At 53.7% G+C, this 25,193-nt stretch overlaps 1 protein-coding gene across 1 annotated transcript; it reads left to right on the top strand.

Moving 5' to 3' along the window:
- The first annotated feature begins 91 nt into the window (after positions 1-91).
- On the top strand, positions 92-24,641 carry LOC142017477 (alpha-2-macroglobulin-like protein 1). The gene is made up of 28 exons (XM_075002370.1): positions 92-170; positions 674-783; positions 1,946-2,113; positions 2,501-2,731; positions 4,116-4,179; positions 4,579-4,724; positions 5,793-5,942; positions 6,182-6,334; positions 7,300-7,411; positions 9,348-9,429; positions 11,026-11,251; positions 11,384-11,510; positions 12,156-12,277; positions 12,832-12,886; positions 13,752-13,835; positions 16,115-16,291; positions 16,425-16,506; positions 17,437-17,593; positions 17,933-18,007; positions 18,555-18,717; positions 19,985-20,199; positions 20,506-20,721; positions 20,859-20,983; positions 21,450-21,540; positions 22,390-22,458; positions 23,531-23,633; positions 23,772-23,813; positions 24,393-24,641. Exons 1-27 carry the CDS (start codon positions 92-94, stop codon positions 23,810-23,812), a joined length of 3,423 nt encoding a protein of 1,140 aa, XP_074858471.1. The 3' UTR covers position 23,813; positions 24,393-24,641.
- Positions 24,642-25,193: the final 552 nt, after the last annotated feature.

The raw sequence follows: 25,193 nt of genomic DNA, 5'->3' as shown, positions 1-25,193 counted from the left end.
TCCTGCCTCCATGGCCCTTCCACACAGCTAATGCAGGCGGCCTTTCCATTTCCAGATCCTCAGCAGGGGCTGCTTCTCCACTTCTGTGAGCATGGCCATCTTTAACCTCGCCTCCCATGAGTATGACAGCAAGCTCAGGGCAGTGGCCTCCGTGGTGGAAGATGGCACAGGTGAACACAGATGCCTGAGACGTGTGGGACCACATGGTACAGGGAAGGTGCTAAGATAGAAGGCACGTCCAGACAGGTGATGCCAATGGGGCAGGAGGGGATCAGGAGTTCTTCAACCTCTTTTCGTCCATTCCTTCCAGTGGGCTGCATCAAGGCATCAGGAGAGGCAGAGAGCATTCTGGGCTCTGCGTGTGTCCTGCAGAGAGCTCTGCTCCAATGCAGTGTTGCTTCGCTATGGGGTGGTGGGTCACTGTGAAGTGAGGGAGGGATTTTACAGAGGTGTGTTTGATGGCTTTGGGGGAACGTGCCAGGCTAACAGCCTCCACGTTTTTGAGGGGTACAGACACCAACCAGGAATTATTCAGCTGGTTCCCAGCAAGGACACAGGAATAATTAAATGAAATTGAACGAAGGCTGAATAACCAGGGGCTCTTCTCTAGGTGGAGTTATTCCCTGATTCACTCCTGAGTTCACATCCCTCACCATCAATCCCTTTCTCTCAGGAGTGCGAATCAACGCCTCCAGACAATTCCTTATCTCCAGGACGGCCGTGACAGCCACATTTGAGATGCTGGATGATTACTACCTCCCTGGAGTCCCCTATAGAGGGAAGGTGATTCTCTCCCTGTCTGACCTTAACCTAGTTTGCAAGTGAACTGAGGGGCTAATAATTTGCACTGGACCAACACCTTGGGACTGGGAAGGCTGACAAGATCTTTTTGTCCCCCAACACTCTGCATACAGCTTCTCTCCAACTCCCTCATACCACTGGGCCTTCGCTGTGCCTTAGATGTACTCCCACTAAGCTGGTAGAGATGTTCATTCAGCATCTGTTCGAGAGGCATTGTCTCCTGTGTGGCATGTATCCCCTCACCCCAAGGTTTTCTTGTGCTATTATTATTGCTCTTTGTGCTCTTCAGGAGTTGGGCATTTTCCCACCTCATCTACATCTTCCACAATTTCATCTCTGAGGTCTGCTGAGAGTCAAACAGAGGAGCTAATTAACACTATGAGCAGATGCAATAGGAAACCTTCCACCATACAGCTCAGGGTGGACCATTTTCAACCACTCTCCACCTGGCTGGTGCTGAATACTTGGCTTTAGAGGTGGACAAGCTTAATATCCCTTGGGCATGATGTGGGTTCAGAGTGGAACCAGTGTCCTAGTAGTGAAAAGAGCCAGCTCCAATTCCCCTGAGTCAGCCAGTGCCCCTGCTGTGGGATTAGGCTGGAATCAGTGCTCAGGGGGGCTGTGTCTACACGTGCCCCAAACTTCGAAATGGCCATGCAAATGGCCATTTCGAAGTTTACTAATGAAGCGCTGAAATGCATATTCAGCACTTCATCAGCATGCGGGTGGCAGCAGCGCTTCGAAATTGACGCGCCTTGCCGCCGCGTGGCGCGTCCAGACGGGGCTCCTTTTCGAAAGCACGCCACCTACTTCGAAGTCCCCTTATTCCCGTGAGCTCATGGGAATAAAGGGACTTCGAAGAAGGTGGCGTCCTTTCGAAAAGGAGCCCCGTCTGGACTCGCCGCACGGCGGCAAGGAGCGTCAATTTCGAAGCGCCGCTGCCGCCCGCATGCTAATGAAGCGCTGAATATGCATTTCAGCGCTTCATTAGTAAACTTCGAAATGGCCATTTGCATGGCCATTTCGAAGTTTGGGGCACGTGTAGACGTAGCCGAGGGGCGTTAGTCGCAGGCTGGTTGCTGATGAGTAGGACACTAAAGGAGAAAGTGATTTTACTTTTTATGTCCTTCTGTGGCGCAACCAGATTAAGCTACAGGATCATCGTGGGGACATGTTGAAAAGCACAAAAGTTTACATTGTGATAAGCTACAGGGGACAACGGTTTAACAAAACGTACATCACAGATGGCACTGGGAGAGCTTCATTTAACATGGACACAACTGCCTGGAATAGTTCTTCCGTCTCTTTGGAGGTAAATCCACAAGATTCAGCACTTGTGTTCATAAACATGATGAACAAAATAGCCTTGCCAACACCTCTGAGTCCTGCCCTGCAGCCTCTCTGCTATTCCAGCCCTGGGCTCCCCACACAGCTCTGCCAGTGCCCCTCAGCCCTGCCCTGCAGCCCATCTGCTATTCCAGCCCTGGGCTCCCCACACAGCTCTGGCAGTAGAGAGTTATTAGGAATAGCCTTTCCCAAGGGAAGTGGTGGAAGCCCTTTCTCTTGAGACATTTGTAACTGGGCACGAACAATGCCCTAGACTGCACACTGCCTTGACATGAGTTGAGGAGAAGGAGGAGACAAATGTGGCTATACAGGCTGCATCCCTAATTTCTATGTCTCTTGGTTCTTATTCCAGGGAAGATTCAAACTGGAAGACCCCATGCAGGAACCTGGGCAGATCAATGTTGGTTATGTGAACACTTACCAGCACTTGCAGCCATTTCATGTCACAACCAAGAGCTTCCTCAAGATACACCCACTTCCAGGGAAATTGCCTTGTGGGGTGCAGCAGAATGTCCAGGTTACATTCACTCTCAGTCGGAAAGACCTGGGAGAAACAGCCAGCCGCATGGATTTTGCCTACTATGTGAGTCACGGTAGGGAAATCATGTGTGGGGCACGGTAAAGCAGTCCATGTTGGGACGGGCTGCCAAGCTGATGTCTGTAAGGGAACACAGTACCCACCACTTAATTTGACACTGAAAGTGCCAGATGGATGGGCACTTGGAGACCTCTGGGTGCAGTATATGGAATGGCAGTTCAGACTTCACTATGTAACTCTCCGCTGGGTCCTGGAGGCATCTCTATGGATGAAAGAGGAGTCCAGTCTGTGAAGCTTCTTCCATCCTTGGTCTGTGCTCAGGTTGCAGAGGACGAGCCACTGGTCATCACTGGGGATGGCAGTTCTGTGCCGTGCATGCTTCTCTCACTAGGAATTGGACTGAGAACTCCTAATTCCTTTCAGACAAGTATCAGAGGAGTAGCCGTGTTAGTCTGTATCTGCAAAAACAACAAGAAGTCCTGTAGCACCTTATAGACTCACAGATATTTTGGAGCATAAGCTTTCGTGGGCAAAGACCCGCTTCATCAGATGCATGTAGTGGAGATTCCAGAGGCAGGTCTAAATATACAGGCACATGAAAAGAAGGGAGTCCCAGTCAAGAGGAAGGCCAGAGTTGATGAGGTCAACTCAGTCAGGGAGGATGTGGCCCTCTTCCAGCAGCTGATGTGGAGGTGTGAACACTAAGAGAGGAGAAACTGCTTTTGTAATTGGCCAGCCACCCTCAGTCTGTGTTCAATCTTTGGTTGATGATGTCAAATTTGCAAATGAATTGCAGCTCTGAAGTTTCTCTTTGAAGTCCGTTTTTGAAGTTTTTTTGTTGCAGGATGGCTACTTTTAAATGTGCTCCTGAGTGTCAACTCTGGCCTTCCTCTTGACTGGGACTCCCTTCTTTTCATAACCCTGTATATTTAGATCCGCCTCTGGAATCTCCACTACATGCATCTGACGAACAGGGTGTTTGCCCAGGGTAGCTTATGCTCCAAAATATCTCTTAGTCTACGGGTGCCACAGGACTTTGTTGTTTTTTTCAGACAGGCTGCCAAACAGCACCGCCCCCGCCTCAGTGGGAATGATTCTGGTCAGAATTCATCCAGGCTGGATTACAGCCTATTCTCTGGAGGTGAAAGTCCCTCTCCCCTCTCAGTTCTTTAACACATCCCCTCACCTGGGGAACCCCTGTTGCCCCTCAGCTGGGGAACCACCTTCCCTGTGGTGAAAGAGTCTTCATCTCATTCTGTGATCTCCCTGAATCAGCCAGTATCCTAGTGGTGAAAAGACACTTACCTTAGAGGCTCAGTTCCCTCAAGGGTGCAATGTATGTGCAATACCGGGGTGCAAGGGTGGGTGGGGCTGACTGCATTCTGGGGATAACGGTGTGCAGGTTCATCTAGTTTTCCTCTTCCCTCAGGTCACTGGGAAAGCTGGGATTGTTGCCAGGGGCCAGAAGAAGATCCGGATCGGGAAGCTGAGCAGTGAGTTCTGACACCTGGCCCCGTGGCTGATCGAGAGGTGGTGCCACTGCCTGAAGGGCTCCCAGGGGCCACGGGGGATGTTTCTTCTCCTTTGGTTCAGAGTGACCTGGTTCCCTGGCTGAGTTAGAGCAGATGGGCAATAAGCGTAGGTGAGAGAGAGGCTTGTGGGAGGAAATCATTATCAGCTGGGAGAAAGGAAACTGCGGATGGACTCCTGGTGTGGGGAGGGAGCTGAGAAGGATGGAGCAGAGAGGGGAACATGGTAATGAAGGTGGAGGTACAGAGAGAGATGCCCCGATACCGCAGTCATGGGTGCATTAGACATTCAGGGAGGCAGCTGGGTCAGGAGGAGATCTTGAATTTGTGAAGGAAATATTTTTTTTCTCTCTTTCCATCAAGCACTGAAAGGCTCCTTTTCCATCCCTCTGACATTCACCTCCGACTTTGCCCCGGCCCCCTCTTTAGTGGTGTATGCCATCTTTCCCAGCAAAGGGGTGGCTGCCGACAGCATCCAGTTCGATGTCATCATGTGCTTCAAAAACCAGGTGAGACTTGCAACGGAGGGTTGAAACTGGGGATGGGCGTGTGGAGGGAGAGCCAGGAGGGACTGATGCACCTTTAGCTAACCAGAGCCTTCGGAGGGGAGAAAACAGGTGCAAATGTAACCCACCTGCAGCCTGGGTATGGTGTAATGTCCCATCACATGGCCCCAAGACCACTTACGGAGAGGGTAATGAGTCTGTTCTACAGCCCTAGACACTAGCCAGCTGGCTCTTAGCTCATGCAGTTCACACATTAAGTTTTGGAGGTCCCAAGTTCAGTTCCATTTGCAGATGGCCAGGGTCTGTCAGTGTTACACAAGGGGCACAGAGCTTCCAGCCAGTAGTGACTGGTCTGTATGAAAGTATCCTGTGTGGGCAAGGCACCAGCTCCATCTAGTCTGGTCTCCCTCATTTTCCCATACCACATCCGCCCATAAATCTGCTTAATGCAGCATCCCTCTCGCCACTGTCCTGCCTCGGAGAAAGGGACCTTCTAATCTGGTTTCCTGCACTCGGCCACGGCCACCACCTGCTATCGCAGAGGAGAGTGAGGCAGCAGGATGCATGTGGTCAGTTGTGCGGCGCAGTCTGTGCCCTGGGACTTACCATGCCTCTGCCTGTCCCTGCGATTTGTCGCCTCCTTCGGGCCCTCAGAATGAACTTCAAAGGGAGCCAGTGAATCCTGGGGGTAAAGGAGGGAAGATGCCTCTCTGGGACAGTGCAGGGTGTGACAAGGGGGTCAGCAACGGTCTTAGTACATGGATCAGTGCTCTGCTGTCTGTGCCTAGCCTTGGGCAGAGTGAGCAGAGCAGAAGTCTGGGTGATCTCTGCTGAAAAGACCCAGCCCCCAGGCCTTCCCATTAAGAACTCTGGGTGAGGCTGAAAGGAAAGATCTACTGGCCCTGCCGCCAGCCAGCTCAGGGGCACACAGTGCCAGTGAGCAGAGGAAGAGGTGAAGGGAGTGTTTGCCACCTGGGTGCGGGGATGGAAAAAGGAGGGTGAAAAATCCCACAAATCTAACCTCACTTTTTCTCCCCCATTGTTGCTTGCCTTCCCCGTGTACTGACCAAGGTGAAGATGGGCTTCTCAGCAGAAGAAACCCTCCCAGGCTCGACAGTCCAGCTCCAGCTTCAGGCAGCTGCTGGCTCGGTGTGTGCAGTTTGGGCAGTGGACAGGAGCATGGTCCTCGTGAAACCAGAGAGAGAGCTGAGCAACCAAACCGTGAGTAACTGTCTGTCCCTTAGAGCCCTGGTCACCGAGCACCAGGGACTGACTGAGGAGGCACAAAGGCAGAGTGACTTGTGAACTGGTGGGGCAGCTGAGGAAGAGGTTCTGGGGTGTGCATGAATGTGGGGTGCAGGTTCTGTGCCAGGGAGCTACAAGTGTCTGTGGGATGGTGTGAGGGTGAGAGATACCTGCTCCTCCCTGCCTGAGTCTTTCCGTTCTGTTGGCATCTCTAGGTCTATGAGTTATTCCCTTCCATACAGCGCCGTGGGTACCCCCACCAAGTTGAGGAATACCCAGATCCATGTCGACGACGTCTGCCTTTATTACCAATGGTGTCGTGGAGGCCTTGGTATCCTTATCCACCAGACGTCTTTAACCTCCTCAGGGTAATTGTCTCTTATCCTTTCACACTGAATTAGTGCGGAAGGGGCACGTGGGGAAACACATGCAAATGGGAGAGTGCCCTGGCCCAGCAGCTCTTCTCTCTTCAATCTAGTCACCCTGTGCTTTGCCCGTCTCAGCTTTGGTGTCCCAAGCGGCGTATGGCTTCCACCTCCCCCCTTGGGAGGCTGCCGCAGGCTCCTCAGATTCATCATTGCTCCCGATTGCTCAGGTCACTTTCCTCCAGGGAGAAGCGTTTTCCCTCCTTACTCCCTCCCACCCAATGGTGAAGCAGTAAAACCTCGCTGGCAGGGGCCGAGGAGGCAAGGTGGGCACCTCTGGTCAGGGGTGCAGTGCAGAGCAGTGTGAACCCATCGGACAGATGGTTGGAGTCACTGACCGTTAAGTGGCTACTTGGATTCTTACAGCCTCCTGCTTTTGAATAGGGGAGGGGCTTGGAGGTTTCAGCCAGTGCTTGGCGCTGAGAGTCAGATGGGGTGTTCTGGAGGCTGTCTGGGTGACTCAGTGCTGGGTGCTGTCCCACCGTGTGCAGTGCAGGCCCCCGCGCCCATAGATTTGTCACAGTGAGCAAGGCTGGGCCATGCTCCCGCACAGTCATGCAGGGGAATCATGGGCAACGAGGCTCAGACCTCTAAACAGCCACAAAGGACCCACTCCTATGACAGCGTGGATGGGCTGCTCCGGGCCAGCGTGCTGAGACGGGGGCAGGTGGCAGCTCTGCCCCCATGTGCCTGCCACCAGAACTGGAAGGCCCAAGTGGGTAAGTTAGCTGCAGCTTAGAACAGGTTACAGTGGCGTGTCACCCGCCCGGAGCAAGGGCAGAGCAGGAGCTGCCTCCCATCTCAGGGCTGGTCCCTGGGCCCAGGTTGGAGCCCTGTGACTGATGAATCTGGCCTTGTTATCTCACAGCCACTGCTCTCCTGCCCTTCACTCTTTTCATCCCTAACAGAGCATGGGCCTGAAAGTCTTTTCCAACCTCATGATAAAGAAGCCAACTTGGTGCTATTATCCCATGGACAAGAGGCCAACAACATCTCCACTGAGGCCCATCGGCACCCTGGGTAAGTTTCTACATTCCCTCCCCTCAGCGACCAGTTCCATGCAAGTGGCTCTGTTTCAGCCCACAGGTGAGAACTGCCAGCCTGTGGTGTGATTGCCAGCGATGGACATAGGGCACTCCAGGGGCTGAGAAGTGCTGTTGGCCTGACCCAGAAAGTATAGTATCCCAAGAGCAAACCCCACATACACTGTATTTGAACTCACCTGAATGCTGCTGGGTGGGTATTCCTGTCTGTGCCTAGCCAATAGATACTGAGAGAAAACCAGGGCTGAGGCTAAAACCCAGAAGGGGGAGTGGCTCAGTGCATAGCCCTTAGGACAGAGACATGGGTTCTCTTTGCTTCTGTGCCACCTGCCTGCTTTCGTGCCCTGAGCAAGTCAGGTCTGCTGTGTGCCTCAGTTTTCCCACCTGTAAAAGGGAGATAATGGTATCACACTGCTTCACAGGGGAATCAAATGCACTACAGATGGAACATGTCATTGAAGTCATTATTGGATCTAAAGTGCTTTGAGATCAAAAGTGCTGAGCAATGATTTATAAATTGAAACGCAGAGATACACATATCTCATAAAACTGGAAGGGACCATGAGCAGTCATCCAGTCCAGTCCCCTGCCCTCACAGTGGGACCTATCACCATCCCTGACGGACTATTTTAAAAAAGAAGCTCAGCTTGCTCCAGACCTTACAAAGGGACCCTCAAGGACTGAGCTCACAACCGTGGGCATATAAGGAGAGCCCACTGAACACTAAGCTATCCAGCCCTACTTAACCCGACCTGCTCTGCTTCATGGCTGTGGAGTGATTCTCAACACTCTCTCCCTGCCTCCCAAGGGAACAGCTTTCCTCTGCAGCTATTCCCATGGCACACTTTCACAGCTGTGGGCCCATGCCGCTTCTTTTCCCCACTTCCTTCCTCTTCCCCAAGCTGCGGAACAGACCCTTCGCTTTCCCTCTTTCCTTTCTCCTCCACGTTTTAATTTCTGCTCCTTCAGGCTCAGGCGGGCAGTCAAGGGAGGTGGGGGCAGGACCCAGCAGTCAGCCCTCAGCGAAAGAGCCACCCAAAACCAAGGCAGCGTGAGCACAGACCCCATTGATCTGGGACAAACCGAAATCACAGACCCACTGTGGGAGGAGCACCGTGGAGAGGCATGATGTCAGGAGGTGGGACTTAGGTGGTGCGCAGTTGTCTCCATGTTCCCTCACTGTGTTAAGACCCTGATGGCACTTCAGTGGCCTTTGGATCAGGCCCACAATTCAAACACGGTTGGCTGCAAATGGCAGGAGAGCAGTGACGTAACCAGCTGTGCACTGAGGCAGCAGGAGCCACCGGCAGACCACACTGGCACTTGCGGCTCTCCAGCATAAAGGGAGGACAGCCCAGCCCAGACCCCTGGCAGTGCCCTGGAGCTAATGGGTAGGAATGGCACAAGCAACCACTGCTGAGACCATCCTCCCCTTCTCTCCCTTCTCCGAGGCCTCAGCCTCCCTAGGACAAGGCTGCCCTCCTTTCCCATAGGCGCTCCCATCACCTCTGCCCAGTCCCAAGGGCATCTTCTGACAGACCCTCGTTCCCTGGGACAGCCCATCTGCCAGGCATCTCTCACCACTGCCCCTAATGGGGGCAGCACCCACTTGTCAGAGAGCGGGAGGCTCCTTCTCCGCTTTGGCATTGAGAGTCAGATGCAGCTCCAAGTCACAAGCCAGATCATTCCTTTGGTGGAGCTGACAGAGGCTAACGGAGAGCCAGTGTCCAGGACCAAGCATGGCTCTAACCTGAATCTTTTATCTCTGGTGCGAGACTAGCCCTTCACTCAGACTGTCAGCCCTGGCTTCCTCCCTCTGCCGGCTGAACCGGCCGTCCTGCTATTGGACAGTCTGTGTCTGAGGGGGCTAACCTGCTCAGATCCTGATGGGGAATCTGTGTGCTTTGTTTCAGAGGCTCCTCCAGAATCCACTATCCCCAGGAGAGTTCAGCAGTATTTCCCTGAAACCTGGCTCTGGGATTTGATCTCTGTTGGGTAAGTCTTGGAACTTGAAAGAATCCCGTGGGAGCTGAAGAGAAACCGTGACCTGTCTTGTTACATAGGTGTGATTTGTCCCCAGTGTTTGCATTAGAGGCCAGACCTAAGAATTCTAAAAAACCCAATTTTCCAGCTCCCCCACTGTCCCACCTAATTCAAGCTTCTTCTCACAACACATTTTCCAGGGTTTTGCCTCATCCTGGTTGATGGTAATTCAAGCAGTGCAGTTTCAGTTTCTCCACGTGGGAGGTTTTCTTCCAGCCAGTAGATCTTAAGTGTTAGTGAATATTTCCTGATCTCCATCCACACTCTCTTGCTTTGCTCAGTTTCCCTCACATTTCTTCCTATACTATCTCTATCGCCTCCAGAATCTACCTGCTCCAAGGTCACAGACAGTTATCACCTCTGCGTTGTCCTTAGCCAGCAAGACACATGCAGTTTTTATCTTTGCTCATAAGCACCGTGGCAGGTCTCTTCTCTCTGCATACCACATGTAGCAAAAGAGTCACTGTTGGTCCTTGCGAGCAGATTTATGCTGACACCAAACATGTATCTTTGTTCCAGAGCAAGGGGTTATCTCCTTTGTCATTCCTCTTTGAAACAGAAGGGCTTTCTGCACAGGCAGCATCACACGATTAGGCCCACTGCAAAGGAAGCAAAACACCAAATCCAAAGATCCCCACAGACGTTTGTGGAGAGGACCTGACTCTCCCCAGCATGGCTCTGAATTCTGTACCTGACTCCTATATTTGTAACATGCCAAAGCAAAATCCACCTCCAAACTTGGGGAGCAAGGTGCAGATCTTGCCCTACTTAGCATTCCTTTTGAATCAAGACCCAACACCTCCACTCTAGCTGTCTTCTGCTTGGTTCAGCACCAAGTTCTCAACTCAGTAGATACCCCCAGCTGAATCCAAAGTGTAGTTCCAATTGCTAATACATTTGGGTTGCAACCCACAAATCTGGAGCATACCAGGAAAGCTATCTAACAGTGAGGAGCTGCTGGATTATAGAAGAGTCTATCCAAGGGGAGGTAGAAGTGCTTTCACTACATTTAAAATGAGCCTGGACAAAGCCTTGGGCTATGTTTAGACTGTATGTTTTTTCATTGCATAAATTACTTCTAAATACTTTATTCTGAACTTTGTGCCATCCAAATGGCATTAAATTTCGGAATAAGCAGCTATTCCGAAAGTTCTGTTACTCCCTCCCGACGAGGGGTAGCAGAACTGGCATACCTCTCTCAAAATGGCAGTGCTATTGCGAGTGTGGGGAAAAGCCACGGCGTTGCTCTGTATCCCGAAATAGCATCTGAAGTCTCAACGTAGCTTTGGAAAATAGACAGTATGGAACCACCCTGTCCTGGGTCCCTGAGGCATGGACCCACTACATTGTCTCTCTCTTTCCACCTCTTTTTCATGCCTAAGGAGGGCAAGCATTGATGGGCTGGAGTGGTGTCTTGGGATTACGGCTACTGGCTGTTCCATAAAATCAAGATTGTGACTGCATACACTGACCCTGGGACTCAAGCTTTACACCCATGGTAAAGGTGCTGGGTTAAATTGCTTTATGTGATGGTTCTCCCCTGCTCAGTCCCACTGGAAAGAAGGATATCCCAGTCACAGTGCCTCCTGCCATCACTGAATGGAAAGCTGGGATGTTCTGCATGGCTGGGCTGGGTTTTGGACTCGCCCCCACCAGGAGCCTTGTGACGTTCCGGCCCTTCTTTGTGGATATGATGCTGCCACACTCTGTGGTCCAGAGAGAGACCTTCACCTTAAAGGCCACTGTCTTCAACTACCTGCAGCAGTGCATACAGGTGCGTGCCCTGCCACTCCCTGTGGGAGCACGCCCGACAGAGCACTCCCTGCCTGGCCCAGAAGCTCCACATCCAGCAGCCGTGCTTTCGAAGGCTGGGCTTATCACTTGCCTTCCTCTGTCACTCCTTTAGATCCAGGTGACCCTGGCTAAAGCTCCAGATTTCCAGGTGGAGCTGTGCAGGAGCTGCAGGTACAGCCACTGTCTGTGCGCTGAAGAATCCAGAACCTTCACATGGAACGTGACTGCCACAACAGTGGGTAAGGCAGAAAGAGAGGTGGAGGGGCAGGACTGAGTGGAAGAGAGGCTGGGCTGCACACACAGATTGGAGGGTGGTATATGGAGCCTTTCACCTCTGGCTCTGAGTCTTGTTGCTGGTGGTACAAGGCACAGAAATACTACCATGCTTGATACTCATGGCCTTCCCCCATCCACTGACAGTCTCAGCACAGAGGCCAACAGCTGGAGGGATGGGGTTTTTAGATCTCCAGGGTGGGGCAGAAACTTGCTTTCCCGGGCAGTGAGAGGCCACCAGTACAGGCAAGCAAGTTTGCATTGTTGATGCCATAGTGGCTCCCGACTGTCAAATACAAGGATCTCCAATTTCCAAGGAGCTTTTGAGTCTGCCCCTTCCACCTGCATTAACATGCGCTTCCGGTTTACAGCTCTGTTCTTCCAGAACCGCTTCTAGAGTGACATCACTGAGTCGCTCCCATCAGGAGTCAGAGATCCTGATTAGTTAAGTAGACCAGCAGGCTGATCCAGGCCAATCAGAGCCTTCAGATTATCAGGACCTGCTAGGCCTTCCAGCCCCTGCCTGCTCTGCATCACAGAATGTCAGCTGGAGCACATGGGCTCAGCCTGGCACTAGGAGTGAAACGGCCCCTGATCAATTTGATTGACAGGGATGGTGAATGTTACAGTGAGCACGGTGGTGATGGACAACTCGCCTCAGTGTGGGGGCAGAAGAACATTCCCCCCAGCAATGCCACGGAAGGACACACTGATCAAACCCCTGCTTGTGCGGGTCAGTATGAGGCCAGGCTTCCCTCTGTCCCTGAGGCTTTGGGATTGTGGGTCACCCCATCTCCCTGGCCGAAGGAGTGGAGAGACTGTGGGGGACAAAGTTCTCACCCCGTGCCATCAGCTGGAGCTGGCACTCCGACGTCTGTGCGCTCGTCAGTGCTGTCCTCGGTGCTACTCTCACCCTCCTGCCTGTCCCCTCCCCTCGCACCACTCCCCGTACCACCCTGCCCCCTTCCCTTGTGTGCTCTTCACGCCTCCATTCCCCACCAGACACCACCTCCTGTGTGTGGTCCCAGACCAGGGTGCCACCTCCCTCTAGGGGTCTTACTTCTGCTCTCTTGATCGGGCTGTGACTGGAACACTAGGATCCTCGTAGTGGCTGGCTCCAGCCCAGCCCTGTAGGGATAAATGGAGAGAGGCCCCAGCCCGAGGCTAATGGAGGTAAAACACCTGACTGCTCAGGCACAGCCCCTTCAGACGGGCAGTCACGCGTGGATGCTGTTGCTGTTTGTAACCTTGTTTCTCCCCTCCAATGCCCTGTCTCTGCCCCCACAGCCAGAAGGTGTGCTCGTGGAGAAGGCTCACAGCTGCCTGCTGTGCCCTAGAAGAGGTAAGTGGGCTGCACTGGACGAGCCTTGTCCCTGCATTCATTGGGTCAGGGCAGGGGATGGCCGACAGAAGAATATGCAAAGACATTCAGGGTGTTTTGCCAGTACAGGCAAAGACAAAAAATAATCTCTCCCATTGGCATTCCAGTATGTCTCCTGCAGAACCTGGGCAGAGAGGTCCTTCTGCTGAGCCACGTGGTCCTGCCTGATTTCCTCTAGCATAGCGCTCCCTACCACCACACTGGGACACTGGGGCCAGTGCTGACTCAGAGGGCAGAACATCTGCCCCCTATCCCACTGAGTCCCCCCATCCCCTCCATGCAGCACTCTGGGGTTTTCCCAGGAAGAAGCCCAACCAAGCATGCATAGTTCTTAAAAGAGGGGTGACAAAAAGTATGGTTTGATGTTATTTATTAAGGACCGTCTCGTATTCACGTGCATTGCGGCCCTTGAAGTGTTGATTTTGTAACTGAATTTGAATAAATAGCTCTTCTTGCTATTTCAGTTATAGATCTCTGCTTTAAGGGGATCATAACGAGTAACTAAGGGCTGCTTGGGAGGGCTCTGGTGGAATAACTGGGGCTAGCTGCTGAAGATGAGCAAAAGGAGATATGTTAGACAGGATAATAACAAAGCTGGGAGAATCCCTCCAGACGAACGGTGGATGCTCCCTCACTGGGTAATTTTTAAAACTGGGATAGCCAGCACTTTTGAGAGAGTAGTGTAGGGGACCGCCTTTCATTGGCCTGGACAATGGGGAGATATCAAGGTGTGAATATCTCTGATGTATTGCTTACCATCTTGTCTCCTGGGCTGGCTTCATACAGCTTGAGTTCTAATGCTATTTCTTGAACATGTGATCATCAGGAAAAACAATCAAAGACCCTGTGTCCCTCACCCTCCCTGCTAATGTAGTGAAAGGATCAGCCAGAGCTACCATCTCTGTCTTGGGTAAGTTGCCCCTCTGTGTGAATTCACTGATTCCTGTTACAGACAAACAGGTGCTGAGAGCTGGGCAGTCGTACCCCAGTAGTGACAGGCAAAGCCTCAGAAGATTCAATGCTTGTTTATTATTGACTCTTGGCAAGCTTTTACAATCAGGTGGTTTCAGAGTTCTACATTGGCACACTGACTTTGAAGGTAGCATCCTGGGAGAAGATCCCTGGCACCCCCTGAGCAGGGCTTTGGAAGAAAAGGCTGCCTCAAAGGATCCAGACCAAAGCCTATACTAAGCCCAGTGCTGGCTGGGAGAGTGTAATAGGATGGGGTTTCTGAACACAGATAGGGAAATCAGTCCAGGGTACCTCTGCTTAAAACCTGTGCTACTTAGAGCCCCAGGCTGGGATTTCCTTCTTATTAAGGCAAATCCAACCAGCCTCAACAGCACCTCTGCCAGCCCCACTGGCCAGCCAGAAGCCATACGAGTAAACCCACAGACTTCCCAGTTGTTCTACCAGCCCAGACCAACAACCCGCAACTTCAGGTGAGAGGCTTTTAAGCCTATGTCATCAAACACCCACACAGATTCTTCCAGACCCCAAAGGTCCCAGCCCCAGCCCCTGGTCAATATATACTTGGATCTTACCCAAACAACAACACAAAATCCAGATTCTTAGATCTTAAAATCTAAGGGTTTATTAATAAAAAGGAAAGAACAGGGCTACAGAGAAGAATTGTGAAAGCAATACTTCACATACATCAGTCATAACTACTGATGCAAGCCAGTGATGTTATTTGCTGATTCTTGGAGGTCTCTAAAAGTTCATTTCAGGTTACATAGAATCAGTTATTGGAGCATTGTAGGTCCGGCCCACTGGGGTCCACAAGCTGGGACTTGAACCCTTGGAGACCACAAGGCAAAAGATCCGAGATGGACACTGCTAAATCTACATCATCCCGCTGAGGGATGGGCCCCCGGTCCAGACAGGCTTAGCTCATGAGCACTGAAGAACAAAGAAAGTACTGGCCAGGGCCCATCTTACAGCTTTTCATATGCAGAGGGAAAATCCCATTCTTCTCCATAGGCCTTGGCTTACCACCCGACCAGGTGGGTCACTGTGCTGAGTTTCCATTCCTTGCAGTCCCTGAAGGAAAACCCCACCATCACAAAATGGGTATTGGCCGGCTGGGCCTTTGCTCAGTCTATTGTCCTGGCTGGGGTGGAGCCCCACCTCCCATTGTGAGCCTCAGCACTGATACATTTCTCACCCAGCTGCAGAGCTGAAATCTATAACTTTACCTACAGACATGATACAGACGTGCAAGTAGCATACATGGATTCAGGGCATCATCAGCTTTCATCTGACATATCACATGGTGCCTCTCACGCAATATGCGCGGCCCATGGCCACACTGGGCATATGAAATAGCTTCCATACCCCATATAAAAGTCCAGCCATGTGACAGAGAGGACTGTAGGAGCCAGGCTAATGCTCACAGCCATGTTCCGCACTGCGGAGTTGACAACTTTAGCATAGCTTTGTGGTGGGGAAAAGACTGGTCTCAACTGTAATGAAGATAAAGGGGTTCTGCAGGACTTAGCCAGACCCTGAGATTTGCTCTGGCTCTGACTGGTGGATTCCTTCATAGACTGTGCTGCCTAGTGACCCCACACAGGCCTGCCACAGGGCCTGGGCTGGTGGAGGCAGTCATGCCTGCAACCTGGGGCTCCTGACTGTGAGTGACATAGTTGGAGGAAGCCCGTTGGTATAGCAGAGAACAAGGCGTTGCCCCTTTTGATTTCCAACATTTTCCATGTCCATAGTGTCCCATCCACTTAGCTACTAGCACTACCCGCTTGCCTTAAAGACCGATAAAATCTCAGTCCCTGCAAGCACACTTCTGTGTTACTCTTCCTGTGTAACAAGGTCAGCTCTCAGCACAGCCAGAGAAAGAGCCCTTTAGGGTCCTCTTAGAAGCAGGAAGGGACATTGTAATTAGTACTCAAAGCAGCTCTTTTGAACTGGAGAATTGAGGCAAAGGTTTCCAGTCAGTTCACTCTGTAGCAAACCTGTTTTCACCCTGTGTTGTTTTCCCCATGTTAGACATTCACCAGACTCCTATAACATCCCAGGATTCCCCTTCTGTAGCCCCACCAGCCATAACCCTCAAACCCATAATTAAAGACAGAGCTGTCAGAGCAGGACTGGGCTCCGCATGTTGTTTTCAATGACTGGCCACACGGGAGCATGTAAGGTTGCACTCAAGGTTCTTTTTTCCTTCCTCATCAGGTGACATCATGGGGCTGGCACTGCAGAACCTGGACCGGCTGGTGCAGATGCCCAGTGGCTGCGGGGAGCAGAACATGGTTCTTTTCGCTCCCATCATCTATGTGCTGCAGTATCTGGAAAAGACCAGGCAGCTGACCCAGGAGATCAGGGAGAAGGCAACGGGATTCCTGCGCAATGGCAAGTACCCTGAGCCCAGACCTACTAGTGCCCAGCCTGGCACCCCCCACGCCTGTAACCCCCTCTGCTCTCCTGCATCCACTCTCAATACTGGCCTCCTCCCTGATATGAGTTTTCTTTCCCCTCTCCCTAGGGTACCAGAGGCAGCTGCGGTATAAACACAGCACCGGTGCTTACAGCGCTTTTGGGGAGTGTGACAGACAGGGGAACACCTGGTAAGAGCTTACGCCTTTTCTTGGTTCTGATGCTCAGCCTGAACAGTTGTCTGGGGAAAAAATCATCTGATACACACATGCCTTCACTGGGAGCCATGACGCTGTGCAAGAGCTAGTAGGCAGCAGCTGTCGGTGCTGGCAATGACATGCAATATTGGCAATGACATACATCTGATGAAGTGGGGCTTTGTCCACGAACGCCTGTGCTCCGAGAAACTGGTTAGTCTGTAAGGTGCCACAGGACTTTTTGTTGTTTTAGTTGGCAATGTGATATGCCTGCTCAATGGCCAGCATGGCTTTGGGTGGCTAACACAGAGACATTGCACCACAGGGGGCACGGACAGGAGGGGGACTGCTAACGCTCTACAGTTCTGGGCATCCCAACCATTGATGGACTGGAGAGAGCTCAGAGAAGAGAGAGAAACCAAAATGATCAGGTGGCGGGGAGAAGAAATGTCAATTGCTGAATTGGCCTGGCTAGGCCCTGTGATGCCACAGTTGTCTCCCTACCCCTTTCAACAACTGCCACCAGCTAACAGAAAGACATGAGGAGGAAGAGGGTTTGGTTGTTGGAGGGCTACCTTCGGGTAATGGGATGGAACTAAAAAAGGGGGACTATAGACCAAAGATTAGGAAATCATCTGGGTAGTGAGACGTGGGAAGTGATTCCCAGGAAAGGAAAGGAAAGGAAAGGTCACATACAACTTTTCACACGAGACTAGATAACACGCTAGACGGTGTGCTGGCAGGAGGCAATGCAGAGCTGGACCTGCAAAGATGGCCTGGACGGGCCCCGATGGGGAACTTCTCCCTCTGACTTTCAAGCCTGTATGAATCAGGTGGGCCAAAGTCATCCTTGGTGCTGAGATCAAAGGGTTTACGTTGGAGAGGAATTTACCCACAATCTCTCCTCCCCAACCCCACTCCTAGGCTAACGGCATTTGTGGTTAAGAGTTTTGCACAAGCAAAAAAATACATCTTCATAGATGACAAGATCATTCAAGATGCCCTGAAATGGCTGCAGCTTCACCAGCTCCCCAGCGGCTGCTTCACCAACAAAGGGAGGCTCTTCCACTCTTCCATGAAGGTAAATGGCAGCCAAGCCTTTCAGGAAAGCTGGGGGACTCAGCGCACATGGGCAGACACTGTGGCAGCAAAGACTTGTGGTGACCACAGAGAACCCTGGGAGATCATCCCTGGGATTCCTCTCACCAGCCCTACAGGCACCAGGATCTGGGGGAGACAGTTTAGGATTCTCCCAGGGAACACTCCCAAGGACTCACCTCCCCAAGCCTAGAAGCCTCTTTCAAATAGGGCTTTCCATGGGGGACATGCTCATTAGAATAACCTCGGCTTGCTAACTTTCGCTGTGTGTCTGCCCTGCGCCTGACTCTCCCACCTCCCTGCGTTCTTGTGCCTCCCGCAGAGCGGCGTGAATGACGATATCTCTCTGGGAGCCTATATCACTGCAGCACTGCTAGAGCTGGGGCAGCCACTGAAGGTGAGCATCTCTGCCTCATCCCCATCTGTCACTTTCCTCCCCGAAGGCCTGATCTGGGTGCTACTGGGGGAAGCAGGCAGGGCTGAAACCCCTCTGAGAGAGTCCCACTGCTGGCAGTGGCAGGGCACTGTCTTGAGGAAGCGCTCATCAGTGTAGTGGGTATGGTGTGACAGAGCAGCGGGCGTCAGTAAGGCAAGCGGCCTGGTGTCTCTCCAGGCACATTGTGGAGCTGTTGTGATACAGAGCTAAAGGCCAGTCAGCGGAGCCGCGTCTGCCCTCCGTTACACAGCTGTAGCTGGAGTAACTCCACTGGCGCCCGTGGCATTACGCCCATTTCAAAGAGGTCAGATGCTGGCCCATGGTGTTGCTGTGCCATTGTAGTTTCTGTGCCAGTGCCACCTCAGGGGGTCTCATTCACCCCGATGTCAGCCCACTGAAGCCGGCGAAGTTGTCCCCAGGCTTGTACAGAGGCCTAGTGAGGCCACAGCAAAAGGGATAGCAGCTGTCTGACATATAACCTCTTTGTGTGCGTCTTCTCCCGCCACAGGGCAGCATGGTGCAGGCCGCTTTACGTTGCCTTAGTCGCACCGTTCACAACGTCACCCACGTTTACACGGAAGCCATGCTGGCCTACACCTTTGCCCTGGCCGGGGACTATGAGGTGACCCAGGAGCTGCTGTACAGGCTGGACGAACAGGCTATCAAATCAGGTGCTGGGTTAGAGGGGGAGCCCTGCGGAGCAGGAACTGCGACGTGGTGTGCCAGGCGCAGAAGCACCATGCGTGTGCACAGTGCAGGGTGACCGGCCATTTGGCAGGAGCTGCTCTGGGGAAGCGCAGGGGAGTTTGACAGCAGTGCAAATGGGAGGGCTGTTCTGCGAGGGACTGGGCAGGGACTAAGGAGGCTGCGTTAGTGACCTTTAGCCAGGCGCACTAATTGCCCCGCCAGATCAAGGAGCTAGACCTCGTCAGACATGCGCAGCACTGAAACCCAGCTCACATGTGCACATGGCAAAACTCCCGCTGGTGTCCATGGGGCAGAGAGAAGCCAGGGCCAGCTGTGTTTGGAACCCCATCCTCGTGATGACAAAAGGTCTCATTCTGTAGGCTTCTTAGGGATGCTGGAGCACTTCCAGGGGCAGGCTCCCACTGGCTGCTTGTACTGTCACAGTGACTATGGTGACAGGTGGTGTACTGTTTGTGAAGGGTGTGATCCTCAAGGAGGGAGAGGAAGTGGACAAGGTGGCAGGTCTGCAGAAATGTTGGTGGTGCCAGCATGCTCAGAGCCCTCACCCTTCCCCCATTCAAATTCCTTCTCCCCACGCACTGAAAACTCTGGCAGGGAGCTTGGGTACTAGGTGCAGGCTCTGGGCTGGGGCAGGGGATTACGGAGTAAGAGGGGGTGCAGGAGGGTGAAGGAGTGGGTTCTGGGAGGGAACGTGGGTATAGTAGGGGATCTCAGGTTCAGACTCTGGGCTAGGAGTGTGAGGGCAGGAGAGTACATGAGAGCAGCAGGCAGGGCTCGGGGAAAGACCCAGCATGAAACTTGGTTAGAGGTTGGCCCTGGAGGAGGAATATTTCTGGTGCCTGGGCATCACAGGTCCATGTAACTTGCCACCTATGGAAATGGATTGTGTGTGGGGAAGGGAGGTGGGGAGTCGTGGGTCTCACGGGCTGCAGGAGAGCAAAGAGAGACCGTTCAGGCTGAACAATGAGGAAACACTTCCTAACTCAGAGGAGTACATGGAAGTGCACAACACTCCTCAAGGGAAAGCGTGGAGGTCCCATCATTCAGCACACTGAGGTTTAGGACTGGACAAATCCCCAGAGCATCGTCTGTAGGGAGGAATCCTGGCTGGGTCCCCAGGGATGACTGGGATAATTCCTCTACAGCTTTCCCCGTCTTTGGTTTCTAGGACCTCATGAGATACATTTTCCCCAAATAACTTCTGTGTGATTTTTTCCCCCACTTCTCTAGGAGGCCAAATCCACTGGAGCCTCAAACCCAGCTCACCGGCTGCCACAGATTTCTGGCCCAAGACTCAGTCAGTGGACATTGAGCTGACAGCCTACTTGCTCCTGGCTCACCTCTCCAAACCACGCATAAACGCAAGGGACACCACAACTCCTGCTGGCATCGTGGCCTGGCTGGCCAGGCAACAGAACTCCCATGGAGGGTTTGCTTCCACACAGGTGATGAGCAGCTCCTGCGGGGGTAAGGGGCGGTTGGTATGTTTGGGGGATGGCACCAGGAACCCCAGTGCTAACATAGTGGGGCCTGCAGCACTCAAGTACAGGGAATGTGAATCACGGGGACAGTTCCCTGAGGCAGCACCCCTGCACTCAGGCAGAGAGGTTGACTCCTAGAGCTCACGCCCGGGGTGCAGACCCTGATGCACTTAGAGGCTAGAAGGGGGAGTCCCCCAGGTACGCAGACCCCTCCCGGGGCCCTGCGTGTGTTCTGTACAAACAGTGCAGTGACAGTCTCTGCCTTGCCAGGACACAGTGGTCGCGCTGCAGGCACTGGCTAAGTACGCAGCCCAGACGTTCAGCACGCTGGCACCGGTGACAGTGACAGTGAAGTCCAAGGGGAGTTTTGAGAGGAAGTTCCAGGTCACCCACAGGAACCGGCTGCTGCTGCAGCAAGCGGTGCTGCCAGAAATCCCTGGGGAGTTCTCGGTGCAGGCCCAGGGCAGCGGCTGCATCTATGCCCAGGTGAGACACTGGGAGTGTGTCTGAGACAAGCAGGAGGCTGGCGGTGTGTGCATGTGTGAGGGGGACAGAGAATTCAGCCACTTCTCTCCACAAGGCAGTTCGAATCTGTTGCTTTCCCTTCGTTCGCTCCTTTGCAGACTGTGCTGAGGTACCATCAGCCTCCTCCACGGGTCTCCATGACCTTCTCTCTGCGTGTCACTGTACAGCCGATCGACTGTGCCAAGGGCAAGGTGCGCTTCCTCACTGTTCGCTTCCATGTGAGGTGAGTCCCCAGCGTATGCACCACTCAGCTGGCTGGAGCGGAGCAGGGAGTGTCGGAGCTGGGCAGGGGACTGGGCTGCTGGGGGACTCAGAGAGCTTTGCAGCTGGGAACAAGGCAAGCCAAAGGGCTGGGGTGCCTACTGGTGTGGGGAAGGGATAGTAGGAAGGCCATGACCAGGCACCCATCAAGGGGGTGGGACAGAGCAGCTTTCACCGCCTAGGGGAGGAACCTGGTAGGTACAGAGAAAAGAGTGTCTGAGACACACCCAAGAGGGAGGGGCAGCTCAGAGCAGGGTGACCCCATTACCATGCACATCTTCCACTGCCATGGCCTCATCTCTCTGCCAGGATGCTGGGAGCCAGTCCCTGGGCACAGGAGGGATAGAGCTGGTGAGGACTGATGGGGAGGAAGTGCCACAGCCTCATTCAGCCCCTGCTCAAAACCTGACCATCTCCCCTACTCCCAGCTACATCGGGAGCAGAGTCACTTCCAACATGGTGATTGTGGAGGTCTCCCTGCTGTCTGGATTCAGCCTGGGGTCGGGCTCCCGCACTGCGGTAAGGCACAGTGAGAGCGGAATGGGGGCCTGGGAGAAGGTCAGGTGGTGAGGTCTGTCCTTGCTGAGAGGGGAAGGGGTTTCTACAGACAGAGGCCCTGAGCTGTGAGGGCCCCTCTGTTCACTCTCTGCTCCACCTCACTCAGCCGCCCCTATGGCTGTCTGTAACACTTGGAGCTTTTGGACCTCCTTAGGCCATCACCGATCCCTCTCCACCGATTACTGCCAGGCTACCTAGCAACCAGGTACCTGCAGCCTCTCCTCCCTGAGTGTGGAGCAGTACTAGTGCTCATGAGCTGGGTGAGGCGTCAGACCAAACAGCAGCTGGCCTGAATGTGCACCAGAGCTCAAGTCTGGTGGGTGGACCCAAAACTGCTCCAGCTGCTGCAGAGAGGATTTACAGACTGAGACCCAAGGCTGTGTCAGTCACATACACCATATCCAGGCCCCACGCTCCAGGGAGGGGGAGACCGTCCCAGCTCATTTGAAGAGCATCTGGCCAGGACCCTGCTCCTCCCCGCAGTTACAGGATTTACCATGAATAAAGCACACATTTATCACAGTGACAGGTATGAACCCCTGGGACAAGTTGCCAGCAAGCCCGATGGGTTCTCCATCGCTGAGAGTGTGTAAATCAAGACCTGTGCAAGGCAATGTTTTGGGAATGTTGTGTGGTGTGTGATGAGATCACAGATGTGCCTTCCGGCCTCGGTGGATTGATGGTCCATGAGGGGATGCCTAAGGGAACGACACATAAGGGAACCCCTCAGAATATGTAGAGCTCCCACACTGCCTTCCCTGAGTGGAGAAGATGGAGGAGCTCAGAAATGTTTCTTGTCTCCTGTCTCAGCTGCAGCAGCGACCCCTCATTAGGAAAATAGAGGTGAAACCTGATGTAATCTTCATTTATCTGGAGAAGGTAAATTTGAGCAAGAGCTTTTGACTTGGACAAGAAATGGGAATGGTGAGGGGTTGAGTCTTGCCAGCTGTTTGAGGAGCCCAGGGCTGGAATAGCAGAGGGGCTGCAGGGCAGAGCTGAGGGGCACTGGCAGAGCTGTGAGGGGAGCCCAGGGCTGGAATAGCAGAGGGGCTGCAGGACAGGGCTGAGGGGCACTGGCAGAGCTGTGTAGGGAGCCCAGGGCTGGAATAGCAGAGGGGCTGCAGGACAGGGCTGAGGGGCACTGGCAGAGCTGTGTGGGGAGCCCAGGGCTGGAATAGCAGAGGGGCTGCAGGGCAGGGCTGAGGGGCACTGGCAGAGCTGTGTGGGGAGCCCAGGGCTGGAATAGCAGAGGGGCTGCAGGGCAGGGCTGAGGGGCACTGGCAGAGCTGTGTAGGGAGCCCAGGGCTGGAATAGCAGAGGGGCTGCAGGACAGGGCTGAGGGGCACTGGCAGAGCTGTGTGGGGAGCCCAGGGCTGGAATAGCAGAGGGGCTGCAGGGCAGGGCTGAGGGGCACTGGCAGAGCTGTGTAGGGAGCCCAGGGCTGGAATAGCAGAGGGGCTGCAGGACAGGGCTGAGGGGCAGTGGCAGAGCTGTGTAGGGAGCCCAGGGCTGGAATAGGAGAAGGGCTGCAGGGCAGGGCTGAGGGACACTGGTAGAGCTGTGTGGGGAGCCCAGGGCTGGAATAGCAGAGGGGCTGCAGGGCAGGGCTGAGGGGCACTGGCAGAGCTGTGAGGGGAGCCCAGGGCTGGAATAGCAGAGGGGCTGCAGGGCAGGACTGGGGGTACTGGCAGAGCTGTGTGGGGAGCCCATGGCTGGACTCGTAGGTGGCTGCAGGGCAGGGCTGAGGGGCACTGGCAGAGCCGTGCAGTGGGGAAGCTTGCAGAACCCGTCCTTCCGTTGTTTGCAAATTCTAGTAGTTGCTACTTTTCTAAAGTCCTGACCTGGAGCTCTGTAACTGGAGAAAGCCCTGTCAAGCGCTGATCAAGGCAAGCGCATAACTTCTCTCTCCATCCCTCCCTTTCCCTGCTGCTCTGCTTCCTACCACCACAAGCTAAGTGATGAGTCACAGACTTTCATCCTGCACCTGGAACAAGAGATGGAGGTGAAGGGCCTGAAACCAGCCAACATCAAAGTCTATGACTACTACCAGCCAGGTGGGTTGTAGTCGCTGCTGGGCAGCCAGGCAGAGAGCCAAGGCTCTTTCTGGCCTCCAAGCTGTGGCAGACAGGAGTGGGCGTCGGACTCCATGCACTCCGCTCTGGGGGTGACTCTGGCTTTGTTTCCCCTTGCAGAGGAGCGAGCCCTGGCTGACTACAATGCTGTCTGCAGCTGAGGTAGGTGTGAGCTCTGGCCCAGCACGGGAGCTGACAGCTGGGGTGCTGGGAAGAGAGTTGAAACCCTTGTGGTGGGAGGGAGGAGTTGTGGGGAGGCAGGAGCCCTGCCTGTCCTGGGTTAAATAGGGAGCAGCAGCAGGGGTGGTGCCTCCTCATCTGGCAGGAGAAGGAGCGATCAGGCATTTGGAGTGGGGCTGAGGTATTGGTCTCTACTTCGTGGTGGTTCCTGCAACCACTATGAACACCAGGCTGCTGTAGCTGGTTCTGGTCAAGTCGCCTCTGAAGGGATAAAGTGGAGCCCCCTCCTAGAAGCCCTGCACCATCTAAGCCAGAACTCTGCCCCAGGGCTGCAGAGCCCACTCACTGCTGGCCAAGCCAAGGCCTGCACCAAAGCCCACTGAGGCCAAAATGAGGGGATATGCCAGATCACACTCATCCTGCCTGTCTCTCCTTACTCTGACACTGCAGCCCAGCTGCTTGCCCTGGTGATATCAATGGGGAGAGAAGCTCCAAGTGTTTGGGGGTGAGCTGCTGCCCCCCGACTGCTGGGTAATTGCCCTGCCCTCTCTTCCAGTGCAGGGGGAGATGCTGGATGGAAGCGAGGCGTCCAGCTCCCTGCAGCCTCCTTGCTGTGAAGTAGAGAAGGCAATGGCTGGGCTGCATTGTGGGGAACCTGTGAGAGATTGGTGGAAGAGTCCCAGGCTGGGGAGACAGGACTATGGCTTCCTGCCCTGCTCACAGTTCCGACTTTCCTTCCGGGGGAGGGTGTCTTTGGCCTCAAGTCGATTTAATCTGGGGATTTGCCTAAGGAAAAGCATTAAAACAATTGCAAGCTAGACCTCCACTGTTGGTTTGATGGTCACAGCAAAATGATGGGACACCCAAGGGTATGTGACCAGTTCGTGTGAGCTCCTAAGTTCTTCTGCTGCCTTCCCTTTGCCCCCACGGCCTCACCCAGCCTCATGCTCATTACAGGCTCCTGCTGCACTTGGAGGCAGGGTAGGATGGGGTGGAGTGTAACACCGGGGCCCTCAGTCCCACTTTTCTGCAACTCCCTGTCTCTCAGTTAAACCCCCACCTCTAGCCACTGATGGATGCCCACCGAGGCTGTTATTCATTAGCTTCCCTTTGTAATGCATGGGAGGGGCTACAGCACACATGAGTCGTCAATGCAGCTGTTGAACTGCCCAGCGGTATTGCCTGACCCAGTTCCGCGTCTGAGTGACCGACTTCACAGTTACTAGGGCAAAGGCTGCGCGGTGCTGACTGCGCTCCCCAGGCCTGGGCCCATCCTGAATAATCAGCATGTCCATGTGAAAGTCAGATAGCAGCTTTAAACAAACACGGCCAAGGCAGCTCCGCCGTTAGTTCTGTAGTGTG

Source organism: Carettochelys insculpta, chromosome 1 (genome assembly GCF_033958435.1).
Source record: "Carettochelys insculpta isolate YL-2023 chromosome 1, ASM3395843v1, whole genome shotgun sequence".
Taxonomy (NCBI): Eukaryota; Metazoa; Chordata; order Testudines; family Carettochelyidae; genus Carettochelys; species Carettochelys insculpta.
This window is presented reverse-complemented; position numbering and strand designations above follow the sequence as displayed.

Excerpts from the sequence above, each read along its gene's own strand:
- LOC142017477 (XM_075002370.1), top strand. The coding sequence starts at position 92 with ATGGCCATCTTTAACCTCGCCTCCCATGAGTATGACAGCAAGCTCAGG. Across the intron at positions 6,335-7,299 it reads ACGTCTTTAACCTCCTCAGG|AGCATGGGCCTGAAAGTCTT; the intron begins GTAATTGTCTCT and ends CATCCCTAACAG. Across the intron at positions 12,278-12,831 it reads TCAAACCCCTGCTTGTGCGG|CCAGAAGGTGTGCTCGTGGA; the intron begins GTCAGTATGAGG and ends CTGCCCCCACAG.